Source organism: Austrofundulus limnaeus, unplaced genomic scaffold (genome assembly GCF_001266775.1).
Source record: "Austrofundulus limnaeus strain Quisiro unplaced genomic scaffold, Austrofundulus_limnaeus-1.0 Scaffold85, whole genome shotgun sequence".
Taxonomy (NCBI): Eukaryota; Metazoa; Chordata; class Actinopteri; order Cyprinodontiformes; family Rivulidae; genus Austrofundulus; species Austrofundulus limnaeus.
In genome coordinates, this window is record NW_013952487.1 from 374,101 (window position 1) to 394,695 (window position 20,595).

The window sequence follows — 20,595 nt, forward strand, 5'->3', positions numbered from 1 at the left end:
GGCCTAAAATAAGCAACCCAACTATCAACTACCAAATGTTTGTTTGAAATGATAAACTATGGTGACGATCTTGGAGCAGTTGTGTGATTAGTTCTGCTGATCAGCTAATAGCASAACTAGCTTACTGCTAGCTTTGGAAACTGATAACTTACGCTAATTTTAAGTCCACTAAAAAAAGTGTAAAACATCTGTTTTTATGTTGTTTATCCTGAACTAAACAAAAACCATCCTCGCTTACAAGCAGTGCTTGACGTGTCAGGTTGCATGTAGCATCTTTAGCAGTTAAACTTCAAACTAAGAGCATCAAAAATAAATAAACACTTAATATTTAAATARTGAATACAAAAACTGTCTACAAACAAAATATGGTATAGAACATATTTGTTATTTGATTAACTTTTAWCAATAATAAAAATATAAAATTGATTTAGAAATACTTTTATTCTGAAAGGCATGAATTGTAAGTSTAACAAGTTAGAGCGATTACTCTGGTTTGGATTAACTTGATTGGCTAATTTTTTATCTATTAAGCRTTAGTCTTGTATCAAATAATCAAAGGATGAATCTAAAAAGTATTTTAACCTAAAATGATCAACTCAACCATCAACTACCACGTTTGTTTAGCTACAAAAACAGCCGAAATGACAAACAATGGTGGCAAACATGAGAAATAAGAAGTTGGACACATTGGTTTGGATTTATGATTAGATGTTTTGCAGACAAGAGGGCTTTGTTTACATTTAATGCAGACCTGCAATTCAGTATTGCATATTCATATAAACAGAGAAAAGTGTTTTCAAACTGCAGAATATTTTTATGCTTTCATAGTTTTTGGTGAGTCATTTTAAAACAATAAACAAAACGGAAATGTTCAATTAAACAGCCTTGTGCTAAACGTAATAATGTAGTGTATTTGCCCTTAAATTAAAGGTTTGTTACATTTGTGTGTGTGTGTGTGTGTGTATATGTATATATATATATATATATATATATACACATACACACACATTCAGAAACGTTTTATTACAGGTTTAATCAAATTAAATTGTTAAAGGTATGTTTAAAAACAGCTACAGTTATCAAAGTGCTGCAATTAAAACACAAATAGCCCTAAAACATTAAAATCAGCAAAAACACATCAAAAAATAAAAAGGTAAATATAATAAAAATGTATACTAGTTTATCTTTAATTTTCTTCATTTTTACAGCCGACTGCATACACTGCCACAACAAAATTTAAAGGATGTGAATTTTGAACAAAATCAAGTTTTTACAGCTAAAAATAAACACATCTGGTACCCATAAACCTACCCATAAACTGCATTTCCCACTCCCTCACACTCTCCATCTGTACAGCGGTGAGGTCTGACAAGTCGTCGTACTCGTCCCTAAGGGCGTTTTTCTCCAAGCAGAAGGTGGCGAGGCCCCTCGAAGCATCCCGGCCAGCGAAAATGCCGTAAGGACCGTCTGAGGGAAAAACAAACGGCTATTGTAAAGAAGACCTGATGGTTATAAAATAAATAAATAAATAAAAAACACTGTTCGTTCATTTATAAGATGCTTACAATGGTTAACTAGGTAATTAGCTAAAGGATAGGTAAGGTAAAGTAGCTAAAGGATAATGAGATGCTAAGACTGGTCACATTATGAAGGACTTAATGCCTGTTATTTCAAAAAAAAAATCTATAAAAAATGTTGTTTTTAATGGGCTTGCAATAGATATTAGGACTTGGTTGTGAAAAAAATGTTTTAGCTGCATCATTGACATGCATGAAATATTTAATAATTGATTTTTAAATGTCAGAAATCGATACAGTGGTTATTGTAAGACAATCASCAGAGTAGTTTGTCCCAGCAGGGCTACCGTAGTTTCCCGTAAAATCCAGTTTTCACRCATTTTCTCCCTTTAAAATATCCGTAAATAATAACTAGATTCATCAAAACAACAAAGTCTTTAGAAAATACTTTGAAACGTTTGATTTGTGCAGCGTGGAACACGATGCTAGCCGCGTTAGCTTTTCAATGGCGTTTTTAACGTTAAGTTAGCATCCATGCTAAATGTTAGTCAGCAGCCTGTTCATTACTGCTTTGTTTACACTTTGTTACCTCCTCTTTATCAGACATAACATCTTACACATTAGCGTTAAATTGCGTAAACTAAGACATAGTCCTGTTCAATTATCCTAACTTTAGTTGAGCTAATTGAAATGCATCGATAAAGATAAATCGATGATGGATCGAACTGTTTGGTGACTAAAACAGAAACCTTTAAGATTTATAATAGATACAGAATTTCATACGTAAATATTCATCAGAATAATGAGAAGCTTGCATGAGACAGAGGGGTGTGCTCCTGAAAACAAGAGGCGGGTTCAGGACACAACACGAACCGCACTGACAGGCATGTCAACAGGCTAGCTTGTTAGCATTAGCACAACAGATGATTGCACGATGGCACTGCTGACCCAGTAAAACAACTTTAACCTAAAAGTGTTTCAAGTTTACTGTGCAGACATGTTGAGTTTGRATCTGTTGTCATCGCCACAGTTGTCGCTGCTTAGCTAGCTAGCAGCTAATCCCGTTCAACACAAAGCCAAGAGCTCAAATTCTGGTCCAGACCGAATCACCAACAGGCGCCGACGTGTCAGCGAACCCCGCTYTGCCCGGCCCCTCACTCACCTTTACCGTAAAACTTTTTACCGCTCGTCACGTCGAAGACTTTCATGTTGACGGCCATGAGAATGCGGGGGTTCTGGAGCCCGTCGTACTCCCGCAGCTGCTCCAAACTGAAGTCCCGTCTTCGCATCTTGGGGAGCGTCGAGGCCTCGGCGCCTTGGGCCGCGTCGGCGCCGAGCCGCCTGCCCCACCGCCGGTACAACGCCAGGCAAACGGCCATCACCAGAACCAAAACGCTGATATTCAGCAGCATTCCGCCCAAGCCGAGCCCGTCCGACTCCTCCGGTGTCCCCCGCCCGCCCCTCGAGTCAACTGGTCCGCTCGAACTGTCTCCATCGTCCGCCATGCTGCACAGTTTAGCGCCTACCCGCCCCTGGCGACGTGCTGCGTTCATGGTCTGTCGGGAACGAGACGACCACCAGTTGAGTGAGTCCCGCGCCTTCCGAAGAGAAACATCCCCACCGAAACTAGATACAAACACGTTAATAAGCAGTTTATGCAGACGAACTGACACCAAACACATGTCATAAATAAAAAAATGAAAAGACAAAAATATACATAATAAGTAAAATCACATATGAGCACACTGTGAGGTTTACGTGAAACACGTAAATGCATCAAACTCTTAAATCTAGCTTCTTATGAGAAGGGTAGTACTGTATAACCCTAACCTGTACTTCSCTTCAATACTAAAATGGTAACAAAAAAGCTGTGACAAAACAATAAAAAACGTAATTATTTTGTCAGCAATTATGAAAGAAAAATGGCTGTAAATTCTCGCATCTGTTAGCAAAATATCTTACGAGCCACTTGATGGATTTTAGTAAAACATTTATAAAGTAATCATTGGATGTGCATCTTTGACTCGTTAGGTTTGGAGACACCATGATTACAAACACACAAATATGGCTCTAACTCAGTTTTATAGATGTGGAGGTAAAATCTTGTCTTGAGCTCAGACTGACCACAAACACCAGGTCCTGTGGTGTTCAGTCCAGGAGGACTTAATCCAGCATGATTTAGATGTTTGTCTTCTTTCCACAGGTCTTCAGGTTCTACAGAACCCTGATATACATTCATTTTCTCAAATCAGATGAGACAAAAATGAGGAACCTTTAAGGACTAGGATCAGACTCCCCTGGACTAAACTAAGTCTTAGTTCACTCTGGACTAGACCAACTTTTAACTCACTTTGGATTAGACCATGTCTTAGTTTACTCTGGATTAGACCAAGTCTTAGTTTGATCTGGATTAGAACAAGTCTTAGTTCACTCTGGATTAGGAAAAAGTCTTAGTTTACTCTGGATTAGACCAAGTCTTAGTTCACTCTGGATTAGACCAAGTCTTAGTTTGATCTGGATTAGAAAAAGTCTTTGTTTACTCTGGATTAGACCAAGTCTTTGTTTACTCTGGATTAGACCAAGTCTTTGTTTACTCTGGATTAGACCAAGTCTTTGTTTACTCTGGATTAGACCAAGTCTTAAATTTACTCTGGATTAGACCAAGTCTTAGTTCACTCTAGATTAGACCAAGTCTTMRTTCACTCTAGATTAGACCAAGTCTTAGTCTGATCTGGATTAGACCAAGTCTTCATTCACTCTAGATTAGACCAATCACATTCATTTGGAAACAACAAAACTAATGATTGAATTCAGGAAGAGTTCAGAAATCAATATTTGATGGAATACTTTCCAYCAAATACAGGGAAACTGTGCAGTACTCTGAATGTTTCCAGAGCTGTWTGTGTGGTATATTTTACCCCCAAGTGTACTTTCAATGTAATTTTTGTAAAAGGCAAGTATAGTTAACATAAATTAAGTATATCTCTTATAAATACATTAAAAGTAAACTGAATGTATACTTTTTATTTTTTTTAGTTCATCATTAGTGTATACTTAAAACACATGCATATACTATTTTTTGGTAACTCTTTAGTTTATCCTGAATTAGACCAACTCTGAGTCTAAAACTCTGCAGCTGCTGAAACACGTAGATTTCAGGTGAGCTCAGGTGAGCTGTGAGCAGAAACCGGTTGGACACGCTCGTCAACGGCCCGCCCAACCAAACGGTGAAAAAATAAACACAAACTCAGCTGCATACAATCAGTTATTTTATCTTTTTTTTGTGTATTTTACAATTCATCAAACATGCATTACACTCAAAAACAATGCTGAGAAAACAAATCACTTTCTAAAATCAAATAATTCTAATAGCAAATCATTTTTTTTATAATATTTACATTTTTTACTTTTTTTTCTTTAAATTTAAACTCTAAAACCTCTTAAGTCCAGTGAAGAAAAAGCATAATTGACTCAATAAACCCATAATTCCAGCCAAAAACAATTTATATTTTAATTATATTCAACAGCAAAACCTTTAAAAACTGCAGCGAATGCCTAAGACTATTGCATCAATCAAGTAAATGAATAATAAATTATCTACCGTGGGGTGAATTCATGAAAAATAACAGAAAATGTGACGTTTTGAATCAAAAACACATTATTTGAGTTGTTTAGCTGCTCTGTTTGGCAGTCAGAGTGGAGCCTCGGGGTCGATCCTTCAGAAATTTAAACTGCAAACCTGATTGTCAAAAATAAAACTCACACAAGTGTTGTCACGTTAACAAACCCCTCAGAATTAGGAAGACCTTWAAAAAAGAAAAATAAAGGAAAAAATAAGCAGAATTTAGTCACACTAACTCATGATGAAGATCAAGGCACAAAAAAATGAGCTCTTATTTTGGTAAAATTGACAATTTTCCCAAAGAGTTTGGCATCTGATAGTTAAAAGGCTTGTTTTTTTTCTTCGTATGAGCCAGGCCAACAGATCCGAGCTGAATGCACGTTATTTGCTTGCTCTAAAATGAAATGCACCGATAAAAGCCATGAAATTTAACGGCGAACAAACGAACGGCGCTCGGCACCGGTCCGACCCTGAAACCGGTCGAGTTGGCTTTGCTCCGGAGACCTTCTGCTCAGACTCACGCCGGGAGGAGGAAGCTTCATTTGACCTGGTCTCCGCCGTCCTCCTTCCCTCCTCTGGGGTCGGGCTTCTTCCCGCGAGCGGCCGGTGCTTTCTCGGAGGCGGGCTTGGAGGCTTGCTTCGAGGTCACGTTGGCAGATTGTCGCCGCCGCCTCGCCTCGTCGCCGCCGGAGGACGAGTGGCGCCTCCTCCTGCCTCCGTCCTCTCCGGTCGGAGGCTGCAGACACGACAAAGATTGTATTTGTCGAGGATTTAAATGAACAAATTCACTGGATTAACATCAACTTTCAGGGCTGCCCTGACCAAGATGGCCGCCACAGAAGGCTGACGCAAACATGGCTGCAAACCTGTCATTTTTACAGATATTGAGCTAGAACTTGGTGTGGTTGTAGCTGAGAGTCATCCCCAACTCATACTCTGAGCTCTATGAAATCACTCTCACAAGRTTTAGGCCAGGGCYATTCAAYGGGCGGCCCRCGGGCCACATTCRGCCCACCAACTGGTTCATTCATCTCTTAAGCTCAAACCCTGGTTTTCTACTTTARTTACTGCGTTCTTYTAGTTAAACATGTTTGGTGTCTACAAAAACGTCAGTAAATCTTAGTTTTAACTCAGGACAGTTAAAACTACAAGCAGTTGAAGATAAAACTATGAAAGTGAAAATAAAATTGGTTTAAAATTTTGTCAGAGATGTCAAAATATTTGTTGTCAATAAGATAATGTGATAAGATAATAAGATAATGTGATAATAATGTGTTTTTGTTTAATTATCACTACTTTAATCATAAATACAGCAAAATAAAGTATTTAAAAGGTAACAGATCTTTGTAATACTTGGTTTATATAAAGAGTAATTGCTGGATGTTCTGACCTGCAGTATCTGTGGCCCGCGGAGTAAACCCCCTGGTTTAGGCAGATATTATGCTAACAGACAAACCCAACATGATAAAAGACAAGACRTGAAGTAATTCTCACCACCACCCTGAAGTCCTCCAGATTCTTGAACTTGGAAAGGTGCTCCTGCAGCTTCGGGTCTATGGGCTGGTTCTTGATTTTTGAGTATTTCAGGAAGGCCCAGAACTTCTCCAGTCCGTACAGCTGACCTGGAGGCGAGGGGGGAAACAACCGGAGACGACTCAAACATCTGCGCTAACATCATTTAGGTTGATAGAGTCCAGTCTCTGGTTACCTTTCTCAAAGTCCCTCAGGGTCTCCTCCTGGAAGTCCTTGAAGAGATCCAACCTGAACCTCTTCTCCAAACCGTAGCTGTAGTATCTGAAGAGGCACTCCAGTCCGTACCTGCGGCAGAAAAACAAGATTAATCTGCGTTAATTCACCTGCTAATCTGAGCTCAAACATGGCCGAACGTCTCTCTGACCTGTAGTTGTCTTTGGCGTCTTCCAGAGCGAACTGTTTGAACTCCTCGTACATCCTCCGGTTGAAGTTGTCCCTGAGGAAGAAGGACCAAAACCTGAACAGAGTGTTCATCTCCTGAGACTGGCCGATCCCCAAACGTTTCCTCTCTGTGGTGGGGGAACGATAAAATTAGATTTAGGAGTGGACGYGTGGACGTTTCTCTGTAAAACAGCTGTTCGGCGCACCGTTCAGGCACCGTCGGCGGTACTTGTGGTAGCCCTGCTGAGTGAAGCCGTTGTCTCGGAGCAGCTCGTGGGACGGATGCCAGAACTTGGGCAGGGACTGGGGGGTGCAGCCGAAGCCTCCTGTGGGCGGAGCTCCTTCTGACGGAGAGGCGTTGGAGCTGCTGCWCAACACAGGAAAATATTAATTATCACAATATGAATACTTAGTGATCATCTGAACATTAATATAAACATTTCTTTTGTACTTTTTTAAAACTGAAACATTTTTATTGAAAAGATACATTAGATTTTTTCACCTTCAAAAGTTCATCACTTGCTGTATTTTTGTCATGCTATGCTACTTTTAGAGACTTCTATGCAAATTTTAGCATTTAGCTACAATTTAAATGTTACCTACTGTTTAGCTAAATTTAGCCTTCAAACACTTATTTTACTAATATAAATTTGATACCATTTTACTAAATTTAGCTTTTAACTGAAATGTTGCTAATATTTATTTTAGATACAGTTTTTTAACTTTAGCTTTTAGAAACTATTTTTTTTAAATCAGCCTTTGCTAACTTCACTAATTTTAGTTATTTACCACTTTTTTTAATCTGAGATTTTAGCTACTTTTTCTTAGCTTTAGCTTTTAGTAACAGGTTCTTAAGAGCAGCTTTTAGCAGCAGGTTTGCAGTTTTAGCTTTTAGGCATTGTTTTACCATTTTAGCCTTTAGCCACTCTATTGCTAATTTTGACTTGGGTACCGTTTTGATAAATCTAGCTTTTTTTAACAAAATATTGCTAATATTAGCATTTAGAGGCATTTTACTAATTTTAGTGTTCAGCTACAGTTTTGGTACTTTCAGCTAATGTTTAGCTTTAGCTACTGGTTTGCTAATTTAAGCTATCTTGAGCTTTTAGCAATAGTTTTGGCAGAATTAGCCTCTGACAACAATTTTGCTTATTTTAGCTTTTTGCTAACATCAACCATTGTTTTCCTAATTTAAGCTTTTAGTTAATGTTTTTCTAACTTTAGCTTTTAGCTATAATTTCTCCAATTGGAGCTTTTAGCCACTCTTATGCTAATTTTAACCTAGTTATGATTTAGTTAAATTTAGCTTTTAATCAAAATAATGCTAATATTAGCCTTTAGATATGTTTTCCTAATTTTGTTTTTAACCTACAATTTTTTTGTATTTTTAGCTTATTTTAAGCTTTTAACTTTTCTTTCACTGATTTAAGAATTTACCTGTTTTCCTAACTTAAGCAACTGTTGTGCTAATTGTAGCTTTTAGTGACAGTTTTGCTAAATTTAATTTGTGAAGGATTTTGTTAAATTTAGCTTTTAATCAAAATAATACAAGTATTAACCTTTAGATATATTTTCCTGTTTTTAGCTACAGTTTTGTTTTTTTAGCTAATGTTTATCGTTTAACAACTCTTTTGCTAATTTAGGAGTTTAGCTGCTGTTTTCCTAACTTAAGCTTTTAGAAACGTTTTTTGCTGATTAAATTTTTTTGATGTACCCTGTTGCTACTTTTAGCTACTGAATTGTAACTTCAGCTCATCTAGCTTCCTTTAATGCGGCTACCTGATGGATGCGGAACGTGATCGGTGTTCCCGGGAGTCCATCACCCAGCCGATGTGAGCTTCCAGAGGGGGGTTGGAACTGTGGCGGGTCTTCTTCTTCCTCGGCATCTGGAGCAAGAAATTTAAACTTGTCTCTTTGGGCGAAGACGACGAACAGGTGGACAGGTAACTGCACTCAGAGCAGGGAGCTCACCTGTCCGTCGATGCTGGCGCTCTCCTTCATGACGGGGTAAAAGCGCGGCGTCTTGTTGGGGTCCTGGCGTCCGGGTGTGCGTGGCGTTCTGGGGGTTCGAGGCTGACAAGTGCTGGGCGACTCCGGAACCGTCGTGGGCAGAGAGCGAGCCAGATCCACGCCGCTGTCCACTGAGAACCCAGAAAACACACTTCAAATACTTTAATATGATAAATACTTCAATGKTGTGTCCGTCATACAATACTCAACGACACGATGAAGCTTTTATGAGGCTAGCCTTGAATAAATTTAAAACCTGCTTCTATTTTATTACATTTTAACACAGAGAGACTTTATTTTTCTCATATTTATGTTTTTTTTTCCTTTAGAAGCTGTAATATTTCTGTTCCGTTTGATAAAAGTCGCCACAGTTTTGTTGGATTGCTCCTGATTTTTGTTATTTTTCAGGATGATGTGTTTAGTTCTGAAGCAAAAAGATTTTTGTTCTGCATGAAAAACTGAAATAAAACAAAAACAATAATGTGACCCGTGCTGTAAATACAATCTACCTAATCTCTCTTTACATTAAAGTTTTTTTAAACAGGTATGTCTTTAGAAATAAGGCATTTTATTGCTAATTATTTTAATTTCCTCAGAAATTAGCCACATTTTTGCTGCAGGGAAATCCCTTCRGATCACTGTGATGCCAAACGTTAAGCTGAAATTTCCAATAAAAATTGAGTTTTAAAACCATGACTTGCTTGTTGAAAATAATATTCCTCAATTAAAAAAAAAATCCTCATTGTGACAAAAAAAGGAAACAAAAGCCCCACCTGGCATGGGAGGAGGCGGGACTTCCTGGTTTGGGTCAACCGGTGCTTTAGGCGTGAGGATGTCAAACTCATCTTTGCTGATGACGTTCAGCTTCTTGAAGTTCTCCACGTCCTGCATGAGAACATATGTAAAAAAAGATTTGGTAACATATTGGTGTAAAAACATAAATCTGTGGAATTTACGACTGAAGCTTTGAAACATTAAAGATAAAGCTGATTATTAGTAATCTGCATCAACTTTGCACCGTTTTATCGTTGGTGGCGGCGCTCCAGCTCCCCGCAGGACTTAATCAGGCAGAAGGTTTGAACTGATAACGGCTGTAAGCCGGTACGACCGCCCGACACCAACATCAGCTGAAGCCAGTGTGACACAACAGACTAACTTTGAACCTGACACGTCAGCTCCTGTGGAAAACACGGGGCGGACGGCCTCGGAGCGYGTTTATTTTCTGTGTTCTTGTGTGTTCAGGTGTGCGGTTTCCCACGTGCCGTGACTTTTGGGACAAMCTTTGAGCCCAGAACGAGCCCAACGCTCGCTTTGTTAAAACAGAATGTAAACAATGAATGAGTCCAACACCACCTGACTTTTCCATCAGATCCTTMCTTTGCAGAACACATTCTTTATTACGATACAATGTACGCAGCTCAGAATTGCAGGAAAATACTTTTCTATCGCAGTACAGCGTGGTGGGTGTATTTAGCGGAGTAGCTTCCACTAAATTACGTTCTATTATCTTCTATTTTTATACTGTTTATCCCAAATTAATTAAAACTACCCTCTTACAAGTAGTGCTGGATGTGTGTCACCGTGTGTTAGCATGTAGCATTTTTAGCAGCTAAACTTAAAACTAAGCGTCAAAAAAAAAATAGGGTGACATCTAACAATATTTAAATAAAGAGTAGAAAAATTGACAAGGTATACAATGTAGTAGAGAAAGTATTTGCTATTTGTTGTTCATCTAACTTCAAATAGCATTCATGAAAATACAAATATGATCAAAGACATGCTTTTATTTTGAAAGGGATAAACTGGAAGCATTACAAGTTAGACAGAGCCACCCAGTTTCAAATTAAACCAAAAGAAAACCAACAGGTTTGAATCAGTCCCACCAATCTGACAGTTGTCTTAGCGGTTAGCGTTAGCCTCCACAAATTATTATTTTTATCCGTTTAGCAGTTAGCTTCAACTAATATTTTTATCTATTTAGTGGTTAGCTTCCAGTGATTATTATTATTTTCATGTTTAGCAGTTAGCGTTAGCTTCCACTAATTATTATTATTTTCATGTTTAGCAGTTAGCGTTAGCTTCCACTAATTATTTATTAATTGCATGTTTAGCAGTTAGCGTTAGCTTCCACTAATTATTTTTATCCATTTAGTGGTTAAGTGTTAGCTTAAACTATTATCATTTTTATCTGTTTAGTGGTTATCTTCCACAAATTATTATTTTTATCCATTTAACGGTTAGCGTTAGCTTCCACTAATTATTATTTTTATCCGTTTAGCAGTTAGCGTTAGCTTCAACTAATATTTTTATCTATTTAGTGGTTATCTTCCACTAATTATTATTATTTTTATCTGTTTAGCAGTTAGCGTTAGCTTCAACTAATATTATTTTTATCTGGTTAGTGGTTAGCTTCCACTAATTATTATTATTTTTATGTTTAGCAGTTAGCATTAGCTTCCACTAATTATTTTCATCTGTTTAGTGGTTAGCTTCCACTAATTATTACTATTATTATTTGTCTAGCGGTTAGCATTATCAGAGCTAAGATTTGTTTTTAGCACATAAGTGGTAAGTGAAGCTAACTTTTAGCTTAGCTGTGCGCAACACTGGCAGCCTCATTTAATTATTATTGTTTGACCACTGTTTTTTGAAACTGTATTCTTGGTCCTGCACGCTATTTTCTTGTCTACATTGTAACCTCCCTCTTGTCCCGCTCCACTGTTTAAGATTTAATCCAGTGGTTCCAAACCCTGGTTCTCGAGGACCCCGTTCAGGGTTGGGAACCACTGATTTAATCTAATGGAGGACACATTTCAAGTGAAGACAGACAGATTTGGACCACGACAGAAACAAGTCAAATCTACGTTTACAGTGGTTTTACCTTGCTGATGAACTCCACCTGCTCCTCTCCCTTCCACAGGTCCTGCTCGTAGTAGTACAGCCCATCGTTGATGGCTTTGGCCAGTTCAGTGGTGAGCTTGGCCCTGGACTCGTGGCTTCCCGTGCGGTCCCCGCCGGGGTGCTTRCGTATGTAGGGAGGGGTCTGCGTGACGATCAGGATCTTGTTGACGTCCTGGTCGTCCAGCTCGTAGTCCGAGTCGTCCTCGTCCGACCAGTCCGTGAACTTGTTCTTCCTGGGCGCCAGCTGCTCCATCTCCTCGTCGAACATGAAGTCCAGCTCCTCCTGGTCCGGCTCGGCCTGCGGCGGAGCCTGGTGGGTCGGGCGGGGCGACTTGTTCTCCCCCTGACGCACACAGGAAACACGAAGCTGTTAAAAAAACTGGAGGAAACGTTGACGTTACAAAAGCTCCGACATCCCAACCTTTGGTTTTCCAGATCCCTGTCGGTGGCGTTTCTCCACCTGGATCCAGGCATCAGGGTCAGGTTTGGGGGCCGGGGGGTCTTTGGGTTCAGGTGGTGCTGGCGGGGACTCCTGGCTGGGGGGGCTGACGTTAACTAAATCCTCAGGCTGCGCTGACTCCAGAGAAGGCTCCGTCACGGACAGTGAAGCTAAAAAACAAAACGATTCAAACAGTCAGACGTTTAATCTGTTGTTCCTTCGCTCTTCTGAAAGAACCGTCCAACACGGACCCGTGTTTGAGGGGGCCAGGTTCTGCCGGGGAACGAACTCGGGGCAGTTGATGAGCTGGGAGAAGTCYGTGCGAGGCGAACCCACGACGGGCGGAGCGGGGATGGGCCAGCGCTCGGGCTCCACCTTGCAGCGGATCTTTTCGTCCTGCAGCTCCACTTCTGTGCTGCTTTTCAGAGCCTGAAGGGGCAGAGAAACGTCAGGAGGCCTGGAGTCTCAGTGAGATTAAAAACGTTAGACACACGCATCTAATCAACTGCTAAAGTGCTACGCTGATGCTAAATTCTGAATTAATTTCCTGAAATCTGATAAACCTGAGCTGAAAACAAAGACAATTTTTAACTAAAGGATAATAAAAAAGGCTACCTTCCAACTGTAAAAAAATAAAAGCTAAATTTATCACAGGCCTGGTGTTCAACTAAAATTACATCAGTTGAATAAACAATAGCAATGCTAGCATTAACAGTGGTGAAACAAACATAAGATATATAGTAAATTTGTCATTAAATATATTTGCAGTTAGCATTAGCGTCAGTAAAACTAGCTTTCAGTAGTAGTTCTAGCAGTAGCACAATAAGCATTTGTAGAAAGCATTGTGGTAGCGTTTAGCAGTAAATTATGTACGTTTAATGTTATTTGTTGTTCTTTTGTACATTTCATACTTTTATCTTGCAACAATAGTCTTAGATTAGCATAATTAGCAGTAGTAAAATTAGTATTAGCTGAATTATCAATATCAGTAGTAGATCTAGCAGTAACAGAATTTTTATTAGCATTCGAAGAACTAGTGTTAGCAGAATTAGTCTTAAATTCGTAAAAATAGCAGTAGAATTAGCATTAGCTAAATTAGCATTATTAGTAAAAGTTTTAACAATAACAGAATTAACATTTAAAGAACTAGTATTAGCAACTTTAGTGTTAGATTTATAAAAAAAAGCAGTAGCAGAATTAGCATTAGCATTCGAAGAACTAGTGTTAGCAGTATTAGTCTTAGATTCGTAAAAATGGCAGTAGCATAATTAGCATTAGCTGAATTAGCATTATTAGTAGGAGTTTTAGCAATAACAGAATTAGCATTCAAAGTCCTAGTATTAGCAACTTTAGCATAATTAGCATTAGCTGAATTAGCATTATTAGTAGGAGTTTTAACAATAACAGAATTAGCATTCAAAGAACTAGCATTAGCAACTTTAATCTTAGATTCATAAAAATAGCAGTAGCAGAATTAGCATTAGCAATGCAAAACTAGTACTGGAAATTGTAGTTTTAGGTTCGTAAATTAGCAGTAGTGAAATTAGCATTMATAAAATTAGCATTAGTGGTTCTATCAGCAGCAGTAATAGCTTTAGCAGTAGCAGTATATTGCACGATGAACATTTTTAAATATTTGAACAGACCTCAGTGGGTTTTAATAAGGATTTTTTTGTAAATAAAGTTACACTTAAAGTATTAAAATTACAAAATTACAAAATCCAGAAGTCACAGTTTTCTCCCGAATAAGCTGAAAGTTTCTGAAACATGAACGGTTGAAATAGCACAAAGTATGAAGAAGTAGTTAAAGCCAAACATACAGAAAGAATAAACAGTTATTAATGGTTATTATTGGTGATACAGAGGTGATAACAGCTAGTGTCACCTCCATGATGAGGTTGGTATCCGTGGTTAGAGCCTGAACTCTGTGGAAGTTGGCGATGAGGGAGACGGGCAGGAAGCCTTGTACGTCCATTTTTCTCCTCAGGAAAAAGTCTCGCTCCAGGTTGTGAATGCTGAAGTAGTACTCACTGCAAAAAACAAAAAAACAGATTTATTACGTATTATCAGTTTTAATCTGAACAAGTTTTACTTCCAGGTGATCCTGGGAGGAAAACTTCAGGCGATGGAGTCTCCTGGACTCCTCCAGGCCCTAAMCGTTGGGCTGTTCTGGTTGACGACCCTCAGGAATTTATTTTTTATTTTAAGTCTGAGTGTTCAGGGCAACATTGGAGTGTGAAAATAAGAAACTTTGCTCTTAAAAACATTTAAATGTGGCTCCTAACTTCCATCATTGTCCTCAAAAATGAGAACTATTCTATCAGAGCACCAGATCTGGACTACGTTTGTTTCCTAAAAGGTCCCCGTCTCCTCCTGTCACACCACTTTAAGTCACCACGACATGCCTTTACACACAAACACAAACCATTCTGCACATTCAGCTCAGCCTGCAGGCACCGAGCAGTTCCTCTTTTGTAAAAAGTAAGACCAACTGAGTGAGCAGTCTGAATAAAACCCTGTTTTTCTTTTGTCTCGTTGCCTTATATTTAATTTCTCAGGCCTGCTCATAATTCATGGTCTGTCCCCTGAACCGCACTCGGGTTATTTTTAGTGCTCAGCCAGAGTCTCATCTTTATCCAGGCCAAAGCTGTCAGACAGACAGAGAGAGAGAGACAGAGAGAGAACACTGCCCCCTGCAGGTCAAAACAAACACTTTGTGTTTTACCAGTCAAAACATTTAGCTTTCACTTTTGGTTTTTATAACTTTTATCATTTAAAAAAATATATAGCTCTACAAAAAAATTCAACTTAGAAAAACACAAAAATCTCTTTAAAACTTTGACAATGTTTCTTTTAAACCACCTTTAGTATTTTTGCATTATTTTTGACCTCCTATGATACTCTTAAATAGTCTTTAGCTACACATAGCTTTTAGCTAACCTATGTTTAGCTTACAGCTAGTCTTTAGCAACCATTTTATTACTTTTGGTATTTAACTCATATTTTCCTTTTTAAATAAGTGTTTAGCTTCTTTTAAACAACATTTTTATACTATCCCTCCTTTCAGCAAATATTGTGCTACTCTTTGCTACTATTAGTTTTAACTAGCATTTTCTTACTTTTAACGAACTAGCATTTAGCTTTTTTAAAAGCTTATTTAAGAAAGTATTTTGATTGACTGATTGATGATGCCTTTATTGCCATTGTACAGAGCACAACGAAATTACATTTAAGAACAACCATTCAAGAGACATACATACTCTACTCTACTACTCTAAGCCAACATTTAGCTACATATAGCCAATATTTCATACATTTAGCTACATATAGCCAACATTTCATACATTTAGCTACATATAGCCAACATTTCATACATTTAGCTACATATAGCCAACATTTAGCTACATTTAGCCAACATTTCATACATTTAGCTAAATATAGTCAACATTTCATACATTTAGCCAACATTTATCTACTTTTAGCAGCATTTAGCTACATATAGCAACATTTAGCTACATATAGCCAACATTTAGCTACATATAGCCAACATTTCATACATTTAGCTAAATATAGTCAACATTTCATACATTTAGTCAACATTTATCTACTTTTAGCAGCATTTAGCTACATATAGCAACATTTAGCTACATATAGCCAACATTTAGCTACATATAGCCAACATTTAGCTACATTTAGCCAACATTTCATACATTTAGCCAACACTTAGCTACTTTTAGCCAGCATTTATCTACTTTTAGCCAACATTTAGCTACATTTAGCCAACATTTAGCCACAAATAGCCAACATTTAGCTATATTTAGGCAACATTTCATACATTTAGCCAACACTTAGCTACTTTTAGCCAGCACTTATCTACTTTTAGCCAACATTTAGCTACATATAGCAACATTTAGCTACATATAGCCAACATTTAGCTACATATAGCCCACATTTCGCACTTTTAGCCAACATTTAGCCACAGATAGCCAACATTTAGCTACATATGGCCAACATTTCCTACTTTTATCCAATACTTTGCTACTTTTAGCCAACATTTTGATACTTTTAGCCAACACTTGGCTACTTCTAATGAACATTCTGCTACTTTAGTTAGCCTTTGCTACTTTCATCTAACATTTAGCTACTCTTTCGCTGGCTTTCAGCTAGCATTTCACTACTTTAAACTAGCATTTTGTCACTTCTAGAATTTTTCTAATGTTTTCCCTTTTTTAACTGGTATTTTGCTATGCTTTACTTTTAAGTTATATTTAGCTTTTTAAAGCTAACAATTAGCTCACATTTTACTATTCTTTTAGTAAACAGTTGCCCACTTCCTGCTTTCAGTTTAGTTTTAGCTCTTTATCAAATTCCATAAAAGGAGAGCTTTCTCACATTTTGTCTACGATAGTTTAAAATAAAGACTCATTTTTATTTTGGATCCATATTTCCTGACCACAGGTGAAGCTTGGAACGTAGCTGGACTAGTATAGAGCTTTTGGTTCAGCTCCTCTTTCACCAAGTAAGGCCGGAGCAACACGTTCATTAATACAGATAAAGTTCCATTTATCTCCTGTGAACAAAAACACAGATATTTCAACATATCTGCTGGAGGCAACGACTCCTCCCGGACCCAAAGGGAGCATTCTTCCTCTTTCTGGTAAAGAACCTCCGGACCCAGACTCCGAGGAGCCGGCTCTCGTCCAGACCGCTTCGAACTCTGCTGAGAAACGCTCAAAACCGGCGCAAAAACTGGACTAAAGGAAGCCAGAATTTCAGGTTTAAAGCTGCAACTGGGCTTTTACCACCGAGATAACAGGCTGGACTGTGATCCTAACAGAGCATATATATAGTTCCTTTACTTTGATATTTTCTTTTTTTTAATTTAACATTTTTTCTCAAACTCCCAAAACTCAACATTAATTTTAAATAAACTGTTTTTGCTCCAAACGTGCAGCCTAACAGATTATCTACTATTTCAAAGGAAAAAGAAACATAATTAATGCATACATTTGCCGTTTGATGTACTCCTTGAGCAGCTTTTCATCCACCGTGTACATCTGCACCTTGCTTCCRTCGTCGTAATAATAAACCATGTTGGTGCCGAACGGTGGGGGCGCCCGAGCAGACCCGTCGGAAGACTGTGAGTCCCGGAAGTACTCGAACCGACCTGAGGAAGCAGGGGGGGGAATAAAAGAGTCAGAGACGTTGGTATGGAGCCGGAGACGGTTCGGTACTGATGCTGTAACCGCTGCCGTTCCTCTAAAAAAACACAAACCTCGTCCACGACTTCTTCCACGTCCACGACCCTTTCCTCGTCCACGGATCCCCCCGTCGCTTCGGACGGCRCTGGCATCGTCCACGTTGTCTCGCGGTTCCCCTCTCCACCCTGAAAACGCAGAACCAAACTTGTCACAATTCTTATTTAGGAAAAGAAAGATTAATTAGGTGGATGATAAACTATTAAAACCCCAAACTACTGAAGAGACTGGAAGAGGCCATGCTTTGATTCCATCATGCACCAAACAATATCAGTGTTAGAAAAAACAGCCTGACAGAGTGAGGAAAGAGTCAAACCTCTGCACAGCGAGACACTTACTCCAGTTGGTGTCATGCGGTCTGTTATTATGGAGCGTTTGATTGGGCGACGTGGCGTCAGGCGAGCTGCTGACGGCGTCTGCGTCTGAGCGGGACATCTTGTGYGCGTCGTCCCGGGACGCTTCCTCCAGCGGCAGAGAAACCCACTTTTTTTTGTTACCTAAGCCAGTAACCAGAAACACAGCTTGAAGAACTCTGGTCCTTGAAAAGAGGATTTCAAAATAAAAGAATAAAAAACAAGTCGTGGGTTTGATTGAGCACGTGGGATCGTCGATCGTGGAGAACTGGCATCTCAGGGTTTTTCTTATTTAATCAGTAGAAACCCTGCAGAAACCAGGCCTGAAGAGTCGGTGAAAGGCGTTGGGTGGGTGAGGGGACCCTCACAAGCCCCCCAAGCAAAACCTTTTGGTGTAGTGCTGCGTGAAAACAATGGATTCACAGGACAGAAGATGGATTTTTCCTCATGCCATCTTGTGTGATGAAGCTGGGGCGTTTCTATATTTTGTCCCTCCTGGCTTGCCGTATGTTTACATTCTGTTGACCCTCAGCGCTAACGTTAGCTCCTGACAACAAGTTGTCTGGGTCAGGAATCACTAACATTAGCAGCTGAGTCTCTGCAGGACTTAGAGCCCCTGGTGAAGTCTGTCTGTAAAGATTTACTCTGCAGAGGAAAACTACTGTATGTAAACTTCTGACTGAAACTGTTTAATGTATTTATTCATTTCATTTAAAAATAAAATTAAAAAATTCATACATAAAAAAATCATACTTGAAATAAGAGGCAGAAGAAAAAAAATCTTATATTTGCCCCTTTTTCCTAAATTAATTTCAATCAATAATAATCAAGAAACAAAACAAAATATAAATATTTTTGATACACATTATACAATTTCATATTTCTTTAACAAACTTATTTTTATCTTTTTCTTAAACACACTGAACCAACATTTTTATAATCACTTTCCAGATTATTCCACAATCTTGTTCCTTTGAAATGCATCGATCCTTCAAATTTGTTCGAATTATAGGTTTAATAAACATCTCAAGTCCCTTAAGATTATATAAACTTTCTCTCTTAAGATATAACAGGATGTTTAAACGTAAAAAGAATTTATGAGTCTTATATCTGCAAGATGTTATAATCAACAAACTCATGAAATTTTAATAATTTCCATTTACAAAGTATTGTTTTCGATGGGTGACAGTGATGTTTTCTGTCAAATAAAAATAGGATTTGTGATTGTTTTTACTGTTCCCCCGGCAGGTAGAAATTTATTAGTCCACCTCTTCTCCTGCAGCCTTATTTCATTACCTCTGGACCAGTCCTGGACCAGTTCTTCTGTGTTTGTCTGTGTCTCTTTCCTGTCCTCCAACCAGCCCGTTGAGGCAGATGGTCTCCTGTCCTGAGCCTGGTTCTGCTGGAGGTTTCTTCCTGATTAGCAGGGAGTTTTTCCTCTCCACCGTTTGCTCAGGATGGGAGACTGTGATGAAGTGATTCAACACAATCTGCTGCTTTCTTCTTTACATTGTTCTTTTCATGTACAGTGTCCTGAGACAACGTATGTTGGGACTTGGAGCTATAGAAATAAACTTGAAATAAACTTGAACTTCTGATTCATCAAGAAAATGACTCATTTCTTAAAAATGAATGAATTCAACAACACTGTCACTTTCAGTTCCTTTTAATTTTAAAACCTTTGAAACTTGTTTTGTTTCCAGATTAAACTGTTTAATTTACAATTTTGCCCTTAAAACCTTCTGTTTATGGTCTGAAAATCAGCCACTTTCTTCTTTTGCTCTGCTGTGAGAGCTACCTAATGTCCAGTTAAAACAAGTTTGTATTGTTCAAAGTATTTCAGTAAAATAACATCTGAACATTGAAGTTTTATTGTGACTTTATAACATRTGACAGTTATCAGCTGTGAAAAATAAAAGCTTTTTGAGGGAAGTTTTCAGTGTCTGTGTGCTCTTCTTTAGGTGGGAGGCAGATTTTTTAAAATCGTATAATTTCCAGTCATTTCCAAGATTTTTTCCCCAAATAATCGTTCATAATTTCAAATGATTGCAGTTTGTCAAATCAACCAAACCAAGCATGCGGTTTAGACTCAGAAAGCAGCAGAATCTCACAGCTTCATGGTTTAGATTTTAAAATCAAAAGTCACTTCAGCCACAATAAATCAGCCTGATTCAAACTGAACTCCAGCGTTAAACATGCAGCAGTTTAAAACGAGTAAAAAAGGAGATCCTCACCCTCACCTCCTCTCTTCTTCAGACCCGAGCTCTTGGCCTCCTGAGCCACTTTGGACTCGTCGTCTTTGGACAGCGCTCCCAGCGGGTCCGGCTGAGCCTCCTGGTTCTCTTTGCTCTCGCCGCCATCGTGGCTGCTCTCAGACTTCCTGTCGGGTCGCTCTCTCCTCTTGTTCCGGTCTCGGCGCGAGGACGGCCTCTTCCCGTTGTTGCTGAGGTTCTGCTGCTGCTGGAATTTGTAAAAAAGGAGGAGGACCGGTTCAGTCCTCTTCCTGATCTGAAGCTAATTAACCTCATTAGCTTCATCCAGCTGYTGATTGTTTCCACCTCTGACTCTGCAGAGTCCTGTT

The 20,595-nt window shown here is 38.7% G+C and overlaps 2 protein-coding genes across 2 annotated transcripts; both read right to left on the bottom strand.

Moving 5' to 3' along the window:
• Positions 1–1,311: 1,311 nt before the first annotated feature.
• pgrmc2 (progesterone receptor membrane component 2) lies at positions 1,312–3,106 on the bottom strand (the record flags this gene model as incomplete). Its single annotated transcript, XM_014011825.1, is given in 2 exon segments — positions 1,312–1,467; positions 2,680–3,106. Coding segments are annotated over 2 exon segments (547 nt in total), but the record flags the coding sequence as incomplete, so codon positions are not given.
• A 1,663-nt stretch (positions 3,107–4,769) lies between these two features.
• larp1b (La ribonucleoprotein 1B) lies at positions 4,770–20,474 on the bottom strand (the record flags this gene model as incomplete). The annotated part of the gene is given in 16 exon segments (XM_014011826.1): positions 4,770–5,875; positions 6,634–6,761; positions 6,848–6,957; positions 7,037–7,181; positions 7,260–7,420; positions 8,833–8,939; positions 9,025–9,194; positions 9,837–9,948; positions 11,945–12,307; positions 12,386–12,573; positions 12,655–12,832; positions 14,289–14,433; positions 17,411–17,570; positions 17,679–17,789; positions 18,000–18,158; positions 20,249–20,474. Coding segments are annotated over 16 exon segments (2,661 nt in total), but the record flags the coding sequence as incomplete, so codon positions are not given.
• Between the last annotated feature and the right edge of the window lie 121 nt (positions 20,475–20,595).